The sequence below is a fragment of the Suricata suricatta genome, chromosome 13 (assembly GCF_006229205.1).
Source record: "Suricata suricatta isolate VVHF042 chromosome 13, meerkat_22Aug2017_6uvM2_HiC, whole genome shotgun sequence".
Taxonomy (NCBI): domain Eukaryota; kingdom Metazoa; phylum Chordata; class Mammalia; order Carnivora; family Herpestidae; genus Suricata; species Suricata suricatta.
Genome location: NC_043712.1, coordinates 32,046,291 through 32,062,756, shown reverse-complemented (window position 1 = coordinate 32,062,756; position 16,466 = coordinate 32,046,291). Strand labels below are relative to the sequence as shown.

At 50.1% G+C, this 16,466-nt stretch overlaps 1 protein-coding gene across 1 annotated transcript in view; it reads right to left on the bottom strand.

Annotated features, from left to right (window-relative positions):
- ANKS6 (ankyrin repeat and sterile alpha motif domain containing 6) overlaps positions 1-16,466 on the bottom strand; it is a 49,459-nt gene that overhangs the window by 2,186 nt on the left and 30,807 nt on the right. Inside the window, exons 14-16 of the mRNA XM_029919649.1 lie at positions 16,043-16,223; positions 11,231-11,298; positions 5,246-5,362 (exon numbers count right to left, since the gene is read on the bottom strand). Of these exons, the coding sequence (XP_029775509.1) occupies positions 5,246-5,362; positions 11,231-11,298; positions 16,043-16,223 (366 nt within the window). The remainder of the gene's footprint in view (positions 1-5,245; positions 5,363-11,230; positions 11,299-16,042; positions 16,224-16,466) is intronic.

Here is a 16,466-nt window from a genome sequence, read left to right as displayed (position 1 = left end):
CCTACTTAGGAGGGAGCCATGGATGATGAAAACCATAACTTTTCCCCGTATCCACTGCTGATTGAAGATGATGAGGATAATTGCCCCCTGAAGGCCCCCTGAGCTTCAAAAGACCTGCCTGATGATTCTTAAAAGGGAAAAAGCGAATGGCCATTAAAAGTAGGAAAAAAGCATTCAGTCTATCTCGTAAAGAAATACAAATTAAAACAAGGCACACTTTTTGCCCTCTCAAATTAATAAAAATTTAAAAGCAAACTAATAGTACTCAATCCTGTCAGGGAGTCACTGAGGCTGGAACCACACTCCCACAGCTGGTGGAGATGTTCACTGGCTCTTTCTGGAAAGTAATTCAGGAGGAAGCGACTTACACCTTGACTTAGACTCTTTGACTCCAAAATTCCACTCTTAGACATCTATTCTGAGGAGGTAATTAGAAAGCCTTATACACAAAGTTGCCCACTGCAGCGCTCACTATTAATAGAAAGTTTGGACTGCTACTTATCCAACAAGTAGGGATTTAAGATAGAGTAATTTTAGTACATCCGTGTAAAGTTATCATATTAAAAAGAATTTTTTAATGACATGGGTAACTGCATATATTTAATGTTAAATGAAGAAAGTAGGATGTAAAATTATAGATCCAAATTTATCTCAGCCATGGAGAGAAAAACATTTGGCACAAAACACTGCAATGATCATCCCAAATGTGAAAAGCCTTGGCCTCTGTATGGTTGGATCGTGATTCCTTTAAAAAGTCTTTTCACCTTTCTTGGCACAGTGCAAATTTAGCAAAATAAACGTGCACTGCTTTGATAATCACACAAAAATGGTAACACAGGGAGGCAACGGCTTAGGACCAACCAAAGGTAAAATGCAGGTGAGATTCCCGATTGACCCCCTCCAACATTATAAACCATTTCAAACTAATAAATAATCTCAAGTACACATCACAACTTGAATACTGGAGAAGGGGTTCACCCAGAAGATCTAGGACTCATAAGGCTGAGGATCCATACTGCTTCGCTGATATTTTTATGCCGAGTTAGGGTTTTTGGTTTATATTTATTAAAAAAAATTTTTTAGGCTAAAATGTTTAAACTATTTTTGATTGGGTAAGAAATACATTTTATATCACAACCTTGTTGGTGCAATTACATACAACCAGAACAAATTTTACCCTCCTACCTGCAAAGAATGTTGATATTTTCTACTCGATTCTGTTTTTAAGCTGCTGGTGGGGCACCTGGGTGGCTCAGTTGTTTAAGTGCCTGACTGTGGCTCAGGTCATGATCTCATGGCTTGTGAGTTCAAGCCCTGTATCAGGCTCTGTGCTGAGAGCTTGGAGCCTGGAGCCTGCTTCAGATTCTGTGTCTCTTCTTTCTCTGCCCCTCCCTGACTTGCACCTTGTCTCTCTCTCAAAAAACAAACATTAAAAAAAAAAGTAATAAATAAATAAAAAGCTGCTGGCAAACCACTAAATTGAGTGCACACTCCCCGAGCCCGGCAAGCTGTGGACAAGGCCATTAAGACATTATGAAACTAGTGGGCAAGGAAATCTGGGCCTCCCTCTCTCATGGGTCCTGGTGTGGATTCTCGAATGTGTACAGAGCATTTGAGCCACCAATGGGTATTCTCCTGGCTGAGGCTGAGTACCTCAAAAGAAAAAGTATGAACGCTGAAAGGAGTGTTAGTACCCTGTAGCAATCAAGAAAGAGGCAGGAGGCCCTGAAGTCAGAGTGAGGCAGGTCCAGCCATGAAGAGCTGAGGCCCCGGGCGTCCAAAAGCCATCAAAGGGCTGCGGAAAGCCACGTTTGGCCTGCTAAGCAGCAGCACATAGCTCCCGTGGGAACCCCTGGGTAGTACAGATGATAAACCTGGCTTTGTAATGTTCAGCGCCGCCCCAGTCACGGTTCTGCTCTATAGCATGCCGCGGTTCATGGTCCTCACTTCCGCAGGACTCTGTAGCTCAGAGCTGCCCTCTGCACCTGTTTCTACGTGGGATCACCTGATGTTGAGGGTGGGAAGAATGTGAGTGGAACGGGGCAGATCCGCAGTCTGGCAGGTTGGAAGCGCCCCGGGCTCCTGGTTGGGAGCTGGTCAGTTGGCGCCCCCAAAGACCACTCTTACGGAAGGAATGTGCCCATCTCCCCCCCTCCCCAGTTCATATGTTGAAACCCTACCCCCGGTGTGATGGCATGAAGAGGTGACGGCACTTAGACGAGGTCATGAGGGTGGGGCTCCCAGGACGGCATGAGTGCCCCTGTAAGACACGCTTGCTTCCCCACTACCCGCCGTGTGAGGACGCAATGAGAGGTCGGTGGTGTGCAACTTGGAAGAGGACCTCACAGGTATCGACCATGCTGGCTCCCTGATCTTGGACTTGCAGCCTCAAGTGTGAGAAATAAACTCCTGTTGTTCACAAGCCACCCGGCGCATGCTCCTTTGTCACGCGGCCTGAACCAAGACCATAACCACCTGCTGTCCTGCCGTTTGCTTCTCTAGACAGGGCCTTGTTTGGTACAGGATGCAGACTGTTACATAAAGAGAGTATGGGGGCACGGAAATTGAGAGAAAATGAGTAAAGGTCCCAGTTTGTGCAAATACTAAGGAAAATGTTCTCCCATGGACTGGACCTGAGATCCTCCACTCTCTGACAGCAGTTAGGCTCCCTGAGATTTTCAAGCCAGTGCAGTCTGGGATCCTGGGCCACAGAGGCCACGGCTGCTGAGGGCATAGGGGAGGTTCTGGAAGCATTTGCAGCTACGATCTACCACACCCTGGGCCAGGCTCTGGTGGCACCCAGCTCCTGGCCTGTCCCCCCACACCCTCCATGGTCCTCACTGGCCCTACACCTAGAGCCTTACCTGGCTTGGCTTGGCTTCCCCCACCTCCATCCTCTCCTGGTCTCACACACCTGGCCTCTGGAAGCCAGGAGCAGAAAGGGTCCTGAAACCCCTGAGCCACATCCACCTGCATTACTCACATACCTCCTCCCCAAAGCCCTTGGCCTCACTTTACTGGGTGCCCCTAAGCCACCATGAGGGCTTCATCTGTCCCCTGTGGCCTCCCCTCACACCACTCACCTTGCTCTCAACTTTGGCACTTCTTTAGTTCTTGAGATGCACTGCATACCCTCTCACCACAGGGCCTGTGCATCCCTCTGCCTGTTCTGCACTCTTCTAGCCCTCTACCCAATGGTTCCCATCTTCCTTCAGATCCCAGCCCTCCTGCCACTTCCTTGGGAATGTCTTCCAGGACCTTGCCTTTCCAGCCCCCACCTGAAGTCAGGAGCGCTCCTTAATGTGCACATGTGGTTCCACTGAAGCAAGGCAGCAGAGTGGTCAGCACACAGACCCTGGGCTCCAATTCTGGCTCTGCCACTTACCAATTATGTGATTTTAGGCAAGTTCCTTAACTGCTCTGTGCCTCAGTTCCTTCATCTATGAACTGGAACTGGCCTCAGTGGCTTCTGTGAAGACAGGCTCTGAGCAGGGCTGGGCACAAAGTGTGCTCAGTGCCTAACAACCACAGAGTGCCTGGCACACGGCAGAGAGTCAGGGTTATTTCTCATGACTAAACCAATGCTCCAAAGACTGTAGTGCTTGCTCTGGCTGATCGGTGCCCCATGAGCCACCCAGGTAGGCCCTTCCCACCGGCCCAGACTGGCCCACCTCCAGCAGCCCCCATGCGACCTCTCCCCCTCCCCTCCTGATCTACAGCGGAGCAGAAGCGGTGCTGGGCTGGGAGCCAGGGCTCACCGTCCATCTGAGCCTCAACTTCCTCCTCTTAATGGGAGGAGGCCCGGGCCCGTGTTACAGATGAGCAGTGTACAGGAACAGGCTACTGACAGCAGAAGAACAGACAAGAAAGACTCAGAGGAAAATGCAAGTGCAAGTGCTGGAAGTCCTGCCAACTAACCCACTCCAAAGGGCCGCTTCGCAGCCGATGATCAGAGTAATGACCGTGGTGACAGCACTCAGAACCACCACCCTTGACCCCGGTGGGGAGGCAGGAGCCACCCTCACGCAGCACCGTGCTGGGTGAACACAGGAAGAAGACCTGGGTGCAGGTCCTGCCCGCCACCCCCGCTTTCCACCTGGGCACCCCTCCCTCCCTGGGGCTCCGCTCCCTCGCCGGCCCACTGGCAGCCAGCCGGACACGGGAAGTGTGAGGACATGGCCTCCTCGGATTAAGTGGGGAAATGTATGTGAAGTGTCTTGTGAATGATAAAGTGCCACATGAATATTTATTTGCTGTTGGCGCTCTGAGGCTGTTCAATATTTGTGTGCACACCCGGCAATACACAGAAAGAACCATGAGACCGGTCACGCTCTCTGACATAACCTCGCATTGTGGAATGCAGCCTGAGGAACAAAACAACAGAAGGAAAAGGAACGAGGCAGAGACATCCATTGTGGTGCTATTTGTAATGGCAAAGCCCCAGATGCGGCGTGCCTGTCTTGCATGAGGGGGCTGTAAGGCAAAGCGTGAAAAAGCAACAGGTGAGCCAGGTCTCTACGCTGCTGGCCTGAGACAGGGAAGTCCATCCCGAGTCAGAGAAAGAAAGCAAAGAGCAAGGAAGCTTGAGTAGCCCAATAGCAACAGGACTGCTAAGGTCTGCAAAGTGAACAGGTGACTCGCTTCCCATTGTTTTAATTGTTTTTTGCATGTGTGACTTTGAGGGGAGGGGGCATGCTTAATCTTTAAAACTGATGAGACAGAAATTTAACACTAGACAAACGTGCAGGGCGCCAAAGACAACAACAGTGATTGACGGGTCTGTGTGTGCCAGGGGCGCTGCTAAGCATTTTGGTCCTGGTGACGACCCCACCGTCCCCAGCCATTGCAACAGGTGAAGAGCGCCACACTCAGAGAGATGATGACTTCTAGGCGATACAGAGAGTCAGGGGAGGAGGCGGTTCACACCCAGGGGGCCTGACTCCAGGGCCCCGATTACACAAGGGCTCTGTTTCCACACTCCACTGGAGGGCAATGCCCAGCTGTGAGGGCTGAAATTACCACAGGGAATATTTTCGCTGAATCTACGGGAAAAGAGACCTGGAAAAGGGACAGGGAGGTAGTGAGTGCTTGGTCATGAGAAGCTTGCACAGGGGCCATCCTCTGCCAGATGTTCCAGAGGAGATGAAATCAGACCACAAATGTCTTGGGAGCACGGAGGGCCTGGGGTCCCAGCTAGTGACGCGCTCCACTGTTTGCAACAGGAAACAAAGATTGAGAACAATACCTTGCCTGCATTCAGTTCAGAAATGGCTGCCAAAATCTGCTGCCTGGACCCATCTGTCTTAATACCCAGCTCCTTCAGGTCGCCGTCGGTAAGCGTGAGGAATGCTTCCATATCCACCTGGAGAGAGAGAAGGGGGATTTGCTACCATCTGCTTGACACCACACCTCTTTTTTCCAACCACAACAGAAATATCATGATTATGGACTATTAGTGCTTATTAGTAGTGAATTAATTATGATCTAGTACTTCCAATTCCTGACTTTACGATGAAAGTTTAGTTGAAAGTATTATGAAGGACTAACTCTCCTCAGCTCTAGGCCTGGGAATTTCAGGACAGGTGCATCTTGCAAAGTTCTGGAAAGACCTTGACCATTTAACAAGGAAGGAAAGTCTCCGAGACAGTAGGGTGGGTGGCCAGAGGGGTGCACATCTGAGTCCGCTGACAGAAAGTTGGTTCCAGTGTTGCTGCACTTCTGAGATACTGGGAACCGCACAGGAAAGGTGCATATACGGTGGTACTCACCAAGTCTCCCCCCAGAGGACAAGGGAGATGCAGACTGTGGAAAGACAGAGAAAATAAACAAGCAGAAGCAATAAAGGGAAGAAGGGCCATGGAGAACTGAAGTGGGAGGAGGAGGGGAAGGGCTCAAAACCAGGGCATCTCAAAGCCCGATGACCCCGGGCTTCTACAGGGGAAATCCTAACGCCCCTGCTTGGGCCTCAGCGCAACACCTATGGGCCTCCTGTTGCACAGTGGACATGGTGCAGAGTCTGTCCTTCGAAGGTCAGAGGTGGCCTGGAAGAAGCAGGCACACCTGCCCTCACACACACAGCCCCACATGCCCCACATCTGTCCTGGAGTCGCACTGTCAGGTGTGGGCGGGGAGGACACAGACCGAGTCGTTTACACCTTGCAAAGAAGGTGAGTATACCACTGTCTGCCATTTGGGGACAGGGAAACTGAGGCATGGAGAGATCCAGTTCCGGAGTCACATGACGAGTCAGTGAAAGCCAAGACTTGAATCAGGCAGTGGGCTCCAAGAGTCCTCTCTCCACGGGGTCATGTCACCCTTCGATGTTGCGGCCGCCGTCCCTGCGTTCCCTCCCAGGATTTCCTGAGGGGAGCAGCCTCCTTGTTACAGGACTCGATGTTCCCTAAGAGTGAACAGGTCCTGTCACCTGTACGGGCTCTCAAATATTCGACCCCCAAATAGCAGTCATCTGGCAGAGCTGGAAGGGCACCGGCGCCCACAGTCCTCTCCAGCCCGTGCTAGGGAGGGGAAGCAGCCACGACAGACAGGGCCGCGGTTCCCCCTCGCTGCCCGGGGGCCCCGGGAGGGACCTTACTTCCGTTTCCCCCCTGAAATGTACGAATTCTCGCCCCACCTACGTTCTACAGAGAGAATACACAAAGCTCTGCGAACCACATTTACAAATTATAAAGATACTATCGTTTTATGTTATATAATACTGCTGTCATTTAAAATAAAATTTCCTGGGCACCTGGGTGGCTCAGTTGGTTAAGTGTCTGACCATGGCTCAGGTCATGATCTCACAGCTTGTGAGTTAGAGCCCTGCATCGGGCTCTGGGCTGAAAGTTCTGAGCCTGGAGGCTGTTTCAGATTCTGTGTCTCCCTCTCTTTCTTCTCCTCCCCTGCTTGTGCTCTGTCTCTCAAAAATAAATAAGCCTTAAAACAAATCTTAAAAAAACTTCTGTAACTTATTGAAAATCCGTAGGTCCTTCACTTTTTTTTCAATGTTTATTTATTTTTGAGAGAGAGAAAGAAGGAGGAGGCAGAGAGAGGGAGACACAGAATTTGCAGCAGGCTCCAGGCTCTGAGCTGTCAGCACAGAGCCCGACGCGGGGCTTGAACTCAGGAAACGTGAGGTCATGATCTGAGCTGAAGTCGGACACTTAACTGACAGAGCCACCCAGTGCCCCGTTAGTCCTTCACTTTAAAGTAGACTTTGTTTTAGGGGAGCCTGGGGGGCTCAGTCGGTTAAGCAGTCAACTTTGGCTCAGGTCATGATCTCATGGTCCCTGAGTTCGAGCCCCACATCAGGCTCTGCTGCCAGCTCAGAGCCTGGAGCCTGCCTCAGATCCTGTGTCTCCCCCTCTCTGTCCTTCCCCTGCTCATACTGTCTCTCTCTCTCAAAAAAGGAATAAATGTTAAAAAGAATTTTTAAAGTAGGCTTTATGTTCCCTCACAGATACTGAACAAGATTTTTAAAATTTTTCTTCAAGACATTTGATGTATGCAAAATAACAGGATTTTTTTCTGAAAAATTTCCCCTATCCTTCCTTCTCTATTTTAACTGTCACTTTCCTTTCCCGATTAAAAAGCCCTGAACCAGGCGCGAGTCGGTGGGGAAGAGTCTGCTCCCTTACAAGCCCCACGCTCTCTGAGGTGCAGGCATCCCCCATCTCCCTGGGACCTGCCTGCTCACACGGGGCTGCAGACCTGACAGAACCCACTCCCCCCGACAGTGCCAGCTGCTCCCCTCTCCCCGCACACCCCCGCCCAGCCTGTCCCCAGGCCATCCTCAGCACCTCTCTGCGCTCTTGCCCGGAGCCATCCCGCTCTCCCCCGACTCCCCTCACCTTCTAACTGGAGTCTCTCTCCCTGTGAGTCTGCCCCTAACTCCCCTACACACCCTGGGCCACCATACACATCACAGTTCAGAGATCCTGCTGGCCCTCATCTGCCTCCAGACAGTGGTCCATGCTGGCCAGGCCCTCTCACTTCAGATGTGCCAGCCTCCGTCAGGCCCCGGCCGGGCTAAAGTGCTGACAGCTCCCGGCACATGTCTGCTCCCTTTTCCTAGGTGCCCTTCTGGCCCCACTTCCCCCCTGCAAGGCTCAGTCTATGCTCAGCTGAGGGCTCCTCTGGCCCTCAGTCCATAGGCCCCTTCCTTGGGCTCCCAAAGTGTGGGTGTTTCTCCCTGTCCCAGGGTCAAGTGCTGGCAGAGCACCCGCTAGGGGGACAAAGACTCGGGTAGGGTTTGCTGACTGACTGACCGATCACATCAATCAATATTCGACTGCATCCCCATCTGCACTGATCTCAGTCTCTGACCTCGGTCAACCCTGGGGATTGCCAAATCCTCACAGCTCGTTTTAGGTGGAGAAGCCAGAGACTGAATTCTCCTCATGTGAGTACTGCTGAAGGGTTAGCAGGATGCGGCAGAAACATCTGTGTCCTTTCAATATTCATGCCCTACTTTTTTTCAGTAATAGAATCCTAGTTGTCAGCGAGGCACATTTCCATGAAGCTACAGTACTGCATTTCTGAGTTTCCCTTGCATAGGAGTATGTCAATTGACAAACTTCTGGCTAATGAGATATAAGAAGGTTGATGGTACTTTGAGGAAGTCTCTCTAAAAAAGGAGCACATGTGTCTTTTTGCTATCTCCTTCCATCCTTTCTAGAATGTGGTAGTAGTGGTCCAGTAGCGACCATACTGGACTTTGGGGACGAGGGCCACACACCCTAGTGATGGTGGGGCAGAGAGCCAGAGGAGCTTAGATGACTCACCTCAAAACTTTCTGTGGGGGGAAAAGCCTTCCATTTTGTTTAAGATACTATTATTTGGGGATTTTCCAATATATGCAGCCAAATCCATCCTAATATAAGTAGAGAAATGAAAATTACTTGCCTGTCTTCAGTTTCAAAATGGCAAGATGAGAAAATGTATTAACTTAATTCCTCTTCCAAATTCTCATCCAGGACTACACAATAAGAGGGAGCAATGTTTACCATCTCTGGAAGGGAGGGAAAGCCTCTCTGTGCATGGCAGCTTCTTCGAGGAGTCCCTTACAGGACCAACAAGTGCCCTGCAGCTGTGGGGATGGATGAGGAGGTGGGGGCGGGGGCGATCAAGGGTGTTAAAACCCGAGTCCCGCCAAAGCCTTCAAGGGAGCAAGGGGTCTCTGTGTGGACAGATGCCAAATCTCACACAGTGCTACCTGGCTTGTATGCTGTCCAGAGAGGGGTGAGCACAGGGGCGGGGGACAGCTGAGCTGGCTCCCAGCAGCGGCACTGGCTTGGCGAACTCACACAGAAACCTGCTGGCCAGTGGCTCCTGGCACCCCCTCCAACAGTGCTGTCTCAGGCCTCCACACGTCCTCCAACCCCAGGGACTGTGGAGACTTCCAGGTGGGTGGGTTAAGACCACAGCAAATCTGCGTGGCCTGCTTTCTCACTTCCCTTTAAAGCTCTGAAAGCTCCCTATTTCCTCTGCAACATGCCTCAGTTCCCTACAAGGGACACCTGCAAGAACCAGAGGATGGTGAATAACGGGTGTGCCCCCAGACAAGCTGGCTCCAAAACTGGGGTGAAGCCAAGAACGCAGAACTAGTGCTGCCTTGGGAAAGACATGCCCCCAGAGGAGTGTTCTCTGTACCCCCCAGGAGGGCGTGGAACGCATGAAACGAAAGCAGGCAGCCATCAGCACCCAGGAGAGATTTCTTGGCAATGAGAAAAAGTCACCGCTGAAGTTTAAGATGCCAAAGACGCAGGGGGGCCACGCTGGATACGGCGGAAAAGCAAATGGAGGAAGGAAGCCACCGCACTATGTCTGCTTCTTAAAACAAAGCACAAACTCCTCAATGGCCTCACGAGCTTGTTAGGGACACGGAGTGGTGGCTATGGTTGCTACATGATGATGACAGGTGTCATGTACTCAACTGGGCAGAATATTCTAAGCCAATGGGTACACCCTGGTGGCTAGCGGGCCTAGAGAGTTTTACTTGGCCAAAACGTGTGTGTGTGTTTTTTAAACAACTTATTGAGATGTAATTCACTCACTGTACAATCCACCCATTTAAAGTACGCAGCCCATAGGAAGCACAGTCAGTGCCACTGGACGGGCGACCTGACAGGACAGACGACAGCTACCACTGGTGGTGAGCACAGCATGAAATATAAACTTGTCACATCACTAAGCTGTGCACCTGAAACTAATGTAACATTGTGTGTCACCTATGCATAAATAACACAATTTTTTAATTAAGAAAATTAAGCGTACAATCCAATGATTTTAGTGCATTCAGAGCTGTGCAACCATCCCCACACTCAATTTTAGAACATTTTCGTCACCTGCAAAGAGAAACCCACCCCCAGATAAGCCGTCACTCCCCCACCCCCCGTTCTGTGCTCCCCCCACTCCCTGGCAACCAGTAATTACTCTCTGTCTCTACTGAGTTGCTTATTCTGGACACTTCTTATAAATGGAATCATACCATATGTGGCCTTTTGTGACTGGCTTCTCCTCAGCATCGTGTGTTCAAGGTTCATCCATGTTGTGGTGTGTCAGTGCCTCATTCCTTTTTGTGGCCAACTCACATTCTGTTGAGCAGCGATAACAAACCTGGCCATTCGTCAGCTGATGGACATCAGAGCTGTTTGCCACTTGGTGACTACTAGGGATAAGGTGGCTGTGAACACTGGCATGTGAGTCTTCGTGTGGACATATGTTTTCAGTTCTCTTGGGCGCATCCCCAGGAGTGGGATTGCTGGGTCACATGGTAATTCTATGTTTAACATTTTGAGAAACGGCCAAACAGCAGAACAGTGTTGTTTTTTTTAATGTGACAGTGAGTGCTTTTCAGCAAACGGGAGCTCTCTCAGATGAACACGGACCCTGCGTGCAGACACTGAGCACGGATTCATTAGGATCTGCTTTTGACCCTCTTTAAATGTGAAAGCCTGCCAGTCAACCCCCTTCGACAGCAGTGCGTGCGGGACAGATGCAAACTTTGCTGGTGAGAGCAGTGCTCGAGATCACAAAATTCTGTTCCAACAGAACAAGCCAGAAGGTCCCCGGGACCTCACTGCGGTGAACTGCACTAAGTGTGCTGAGCACAAATTCTGTCTGCCAGGGCGGGGAGAGACATCAGTTAGGCATGCAGGACCAACACCCATATGTGGAAGACCATTTTTTTTAAAGTAAGGTTTAGATGGACATCCAAAAATAACATCCTTACCTCTTGCTCCTCAAAAATGGGCTGGTACTTCTCAAGTGATAATTTCTTAAGGATTCCAGTCAGTTCATCTTCAAGAGGAAAAGATGTGAAAAGATATTTTAGAATTTGGCAAAAGGCATCATAACAGTGGTCTTCAAACTTTCATAGAACAGTGGCAATCTTATTTCAAACGAAATGTCACAAGAAACTCCAACACGGACAGCAGATCTAAGCTGCACTCGTGTGGATGCAGCTGGGTGGGGGGGGCGGTCTGAGCCGTACTTCCCCTCAGGGCGGGCCCTTGGCGTCTTCCCAAGCCCCAACATGGGGGAGGGGTGCGTGGCCAAGCTGACCCGCCAATGGTTGTAACCCCCAAGTTCTTGGAGTTCTAGCAGCCAGGACTAAAACTCTACTTTCTGTTCAAGATTGGTTCTTAATTATGATTTCTTGACTGCTGGTAGCTGCACCTGCAGCAAATGCTAATGCCAGCAAGTTGTCAGTGAGGCGGAGAGCAAACTTAAGAGAACAAACAGGTGGCTTCAGACCAGAACTGGAGTTTGGCTCAGTGTGAGGAAGTTGTGGGCTTCCTGAAGGAAGGACAGGCACATCTGAGCGGAACAGCAGAGTCAGAGGGGCACAGAGCAGGAGAACGCAGAAGATTCTGGATATCATGATTTCAGAGCCGGGAGGAGGAAGAAAGGAGACAAGACTAGCATCTGGGGTGGGGGGGTGGGGGGATATCTTGAAAAAAGTATTTGTTCACACATTCAACAGGGATTTAGCAGACTAGGCACTAGGGACCCAATAAAGACCAAAACAGGTAAGCAGGATGCCAGGCCAAAGGCAGGGAGGAAGACTGGAGCAGGGCAGGGGTGGATGATATGGAATGGGGAAATGTTATTTATTACAGAGAGTGGTAAGGGAAGGTCTCCTTTATGTAAGGTAACATTTGAGCAGTAAATGCAGTGAATTGTGTAATACCAAGGGAAAGATCACTGGTCAGTATTCAGACAGAAGGAACAGCAAGTGCAAAGGTCCTGGGGCAGCGGGTGCAATTCACATGAGAGGGGACTGGAGGTTAGGAGGCCCAAGTTCCTTTTTTTAATTCCTTCTTGCAAGAGTGGCAACCAACATGCCTACTACTACTACTACTACACGCTGGGAGCCCAAGGATGAAAAGGTCTGTGCTGTGAAGGAACTCAACGCAGTTGCGAAGACAGAATGATGAGGGTGACAGCTGGTGTAGTATCGGGCACCCCGCACACGGGTGGCCCACTTGCTCTTTACAACAACCCAACGATCCTATCACTGTCTCCATTTATAGATGAGGAAGCAAGGCACAGAGGGCTGGCTGCCACATCTTGGATGAGATCACACCACTAGCCCACAGCAGAGCAGAACTGCATACCCAGTGGTCCAGCTACACACACCCCCTCCTTGGTGACAAGTGTTATGAGGAGGGTCGTCGACAAGGGGACAGAGAGTTCAGCTGACCCGCTTGCAGGACTGGAAGAGGCTTCACAGAAGAGTACTATTGAGCTAGGATGTACGAGATCAATCGAGTCCCAGTCCACACTGAACCCGCTGTGGCTCCATGGCACCACGCCTCTGCCGGGCTGTTCCCTGCACATGCAGCCTGTCTCCACAGCAGAATGCCGGTCAGTGGTTAACAACCGGCTCTCTGAGGGAAAACGCATGTATGTTCGTGGGCGGGCAGGCAGGTAGGTACATAAGCTTACTGCAGATCTTACTGACACGAAGGACGTAGAGCACATAATTTACATATAATAATAAACTACATGATACAGTTTCTTATAAAGTCCATACAGCCAATGCTTGTGCTGCATTGCAGGCACCTCACTGAACGCTTTCACTGATTTCTGCCTTTCTCTTGAGTCCACAGCCAAGGAGCATAGTTCCATCAGGGATGCTGGATGGTTCCGCGTGTGGGAACATGTAAGAGGAAATGAAATAACAAAGACCACGTTGGGACTTCATGTGAGCAACTCTGCTGGATGACATAATGGTTTTAAAATCATTGCAGAGAAGAACACAGTCTCAATTTTTTTGTGCTGGTCACAATAGGACAGACACGCTTTTAACTTTCGTCTGCAATATGGACGTTTTCTCTATCACTGTCCAGATTACACCTAGATGGTCGAGGAGACAGTAATCTGAACCCTGATTGGCGGCATTTGCTGATGTCATGGAGTCAATACCTGCCTCCTGGCTGACTTTAAGCTATCGACATAACTAATGTTCCTGAAAGTGGAACGGAGAAGGGGCGTGTGTGGTGGCACATCATTATATAATATTCCTATTGCCTAAAGGGCACAAGTATTAGTAAAATGTACCAATAAATTAATAACATTGTTTTAAATACCCCATACCTTTATGTTTAACATAATTTAATTATATAAGTTATGTAACTTGACTTTTTCTTTCTTTGGCTTCTTTATATATATATATATATACATATATATGTATATATATGTATATACACATATATATACATATATATGTATATATACACACACACATATATATACGTATATATATGCGTATATATATATATACATATATACGTATATATGTATATATATACACACATATATACGTATATACATATATATATAGTTGTTGTTCTTGTTGTAATTTGACTTACAATGGCTGTGCTTCATCACTGGCTCGTACGTCTCCTGTAAATTCAACAATGGACTCTGGCCCGCCACCACCCACCTCTGCCCGGCCCTCTGGCCCAGCCCAATCGCCGGCTCTCAGTGATGCCTGTGCCACGGCACTCGGTGCCTAGCTGATGACACAGATTTACCCTACTTGTGTCACGGATACTTAACGCTCTGGTGCCGAATGTGGCGGAATCCCCAGCCTGACTGTGAGTTACCCTGAGTTACCCTGACCCAGCACAGGTTAAAGGGCCCAGGACGCAGGTTTCACCACTGCCCACAGAGGGGAGAGGGGCCCGGAGGGGGCTGCAGGTGGAAAGTCAGGGCAGGGCAAAGGCTTGTGTGTGGTCCTCAACTGGGGCACGGGCCCAGAAGTATGTCATAGAAAGTAGCTGTTTGGGGGTGGACAGCAGCTCTGTCCTTTGATAATCTCATGCCCACGGAACAAAGGTCTTGCTGCCTCCAGTCCCAGGAGCTCTGGAATGGAAAACTATGCTTCCTATGCCAGAGAAATTAAAAAGAAATTGTGGTCAGGTCCTCTTCTGTTTTTATCCCAACCAGGGCTTGCAAACCTTTTTAAATAATGAGGGAGAAGGAAAAGAGTGGGCATGGACAGTGCATACAGACAGTCACGGCTCAACCCTTTTTTGGAAAAAGGTGGGGTACAAATGCCTAACTGAACCTCTAGGAGTTTGGATTCCCGAAAGCCTCCAAGGCAAGAGAACTGATGACTCCACATAGAAAACATGGTTACGGAGGAATGGGGTTGCCAGTGAATCTCTGAAGCTTTTATAAATGATCACACTAGATAGCGCAAGACAATAAAAGCAGCCCCCAAATAAAGAGGAGGCCAACGGCAGCATGCATATATCAACTCAGTGCAGACCACAGCCTGTGCGGTTGAGTTCAACCTATCACCTGCTGGGTACTTATCACCTGCTGGGCACCTTCCTCCAGGCAGCTGCGCGGACGCTGCGTCTGGAAGCCCTGGCACACCTGGCATTTCTCCCCCTCTCTGAATGCTGCTACTTGGCTTGCACCTGTCTGGGCCCCATCTCTCCCCAGGGCTCCCCTCTCCCGCACCCCTCCCCTCTGCCAGGACCACCAGAGGGCAGCCTAAGGGACAGGATTCTTCATCTCCCTTTGTCTTTTATATCTTCCCATCTTTATCTGGGGCCTCCCAGCAGGGCCCCGCTCCCTCTTCCTTTCTGCGTCTTCCTTTCTGCGTCTTCCCCACAGGAGGGACCTGCGCTCACCCACACAGGTTCTAACGTTCTCCTGGCCACAGAGGACAGCTACTGGGGGCACTTGCCCACCCTCCCTCCCCTCCTCGTTCTGGAAACAGCACTTTGATTTTCCTTTGAGGAGTCACCTCTCTCCTGCTCCCAATCTACACAGTGTCAGCAGGGCAGACCCTGAGCCCAGTTACAAAGGCAGACGCATGACTTGGGCCCAGCCAATCAGCACGTTCCACTGCCTCAGACACAAGGACAAGGATGGGCAAATGTCCCGTCATTATAAATAGAGCCAGGGCAGGCCAATGACATTTACCCCAGGATTTTGCTGGACTTACTGAGAAAGGAGTACTCTTTCTGCTGGCGTTGCTAAATTAGCAAGAAAAGTAAGTAAGCCTGAGGTTCGTGGGGGACAACTTTGCCACCACTAGAGAGAGAGAGTCTACCTGAGATATGGAGAGAAACAATCCCAAAGTACCTAGATCCACACATGCCTGAAGCACACCCTGGATCACTTCCATTACATGAGCCGACAAACTGTGTTTTTTGCTTTTGCTTAAACCAGTGTCAGTGGAGACTGCATTACTTGCAAATGACAGAATTCTGATCTGTCCAAGGCCCAGGGAAGGGTACATGAATGACTGGTGTTGGAGAAGCATTTCTATGAGTCAATGTCTGGGTATGTAAACGAAACTCGACTATGTTCAAAAACTATTTCAGGTTGCCTACCAGACCATTAGTACAGTGAAGACAAAAATACGAGGCGGAATCGGGGAAGAACCGAGACAGGTGTTCTCGTTTGGAACTTTAAAAACGCGACCCAGGACCTAGGCTGGCTATAGCAACTGAGAGCACTTGCCAGGTCACGGTGGCAGAGAGGAAAGGGCGGCGTTTCTGGACCATGGGGGGCTCACCCTCATCTGTGATGGTGCCGCTGCTGGAGCCCCCACTGCTCTTGGACTGGCGATGGGGCGAGGACGACACGGAGGACTCGGCCGCGTGCCCTTTGGGTGAAGGGGAGGGCGTGAGTGTGGGCGAGGTGCTTTTGGAGGTAGTGGAAGCTCCAGACGGAGGCCGTTTGCTCGTCTCCAGTTTCTGCCGAGAAGAGTAAGACAGATATGTAAGCCATCACCTGGAGGGTAGAAGAGATTAAAACAGACACTCGACAGGGAACATCCGACTCAGTGAGATATCTAACCAGGACTATGAAATCTACTGGAAAAAAACATGCAAAGGAGAAGCAGTATTATCGGAACGATTACAGGAAAATCCTGCCCTGGAGCAGAGAGGCAGGGGGTGGGATGGAAAAAGTGGCACTTGAGGAGCCAGGTACTGATC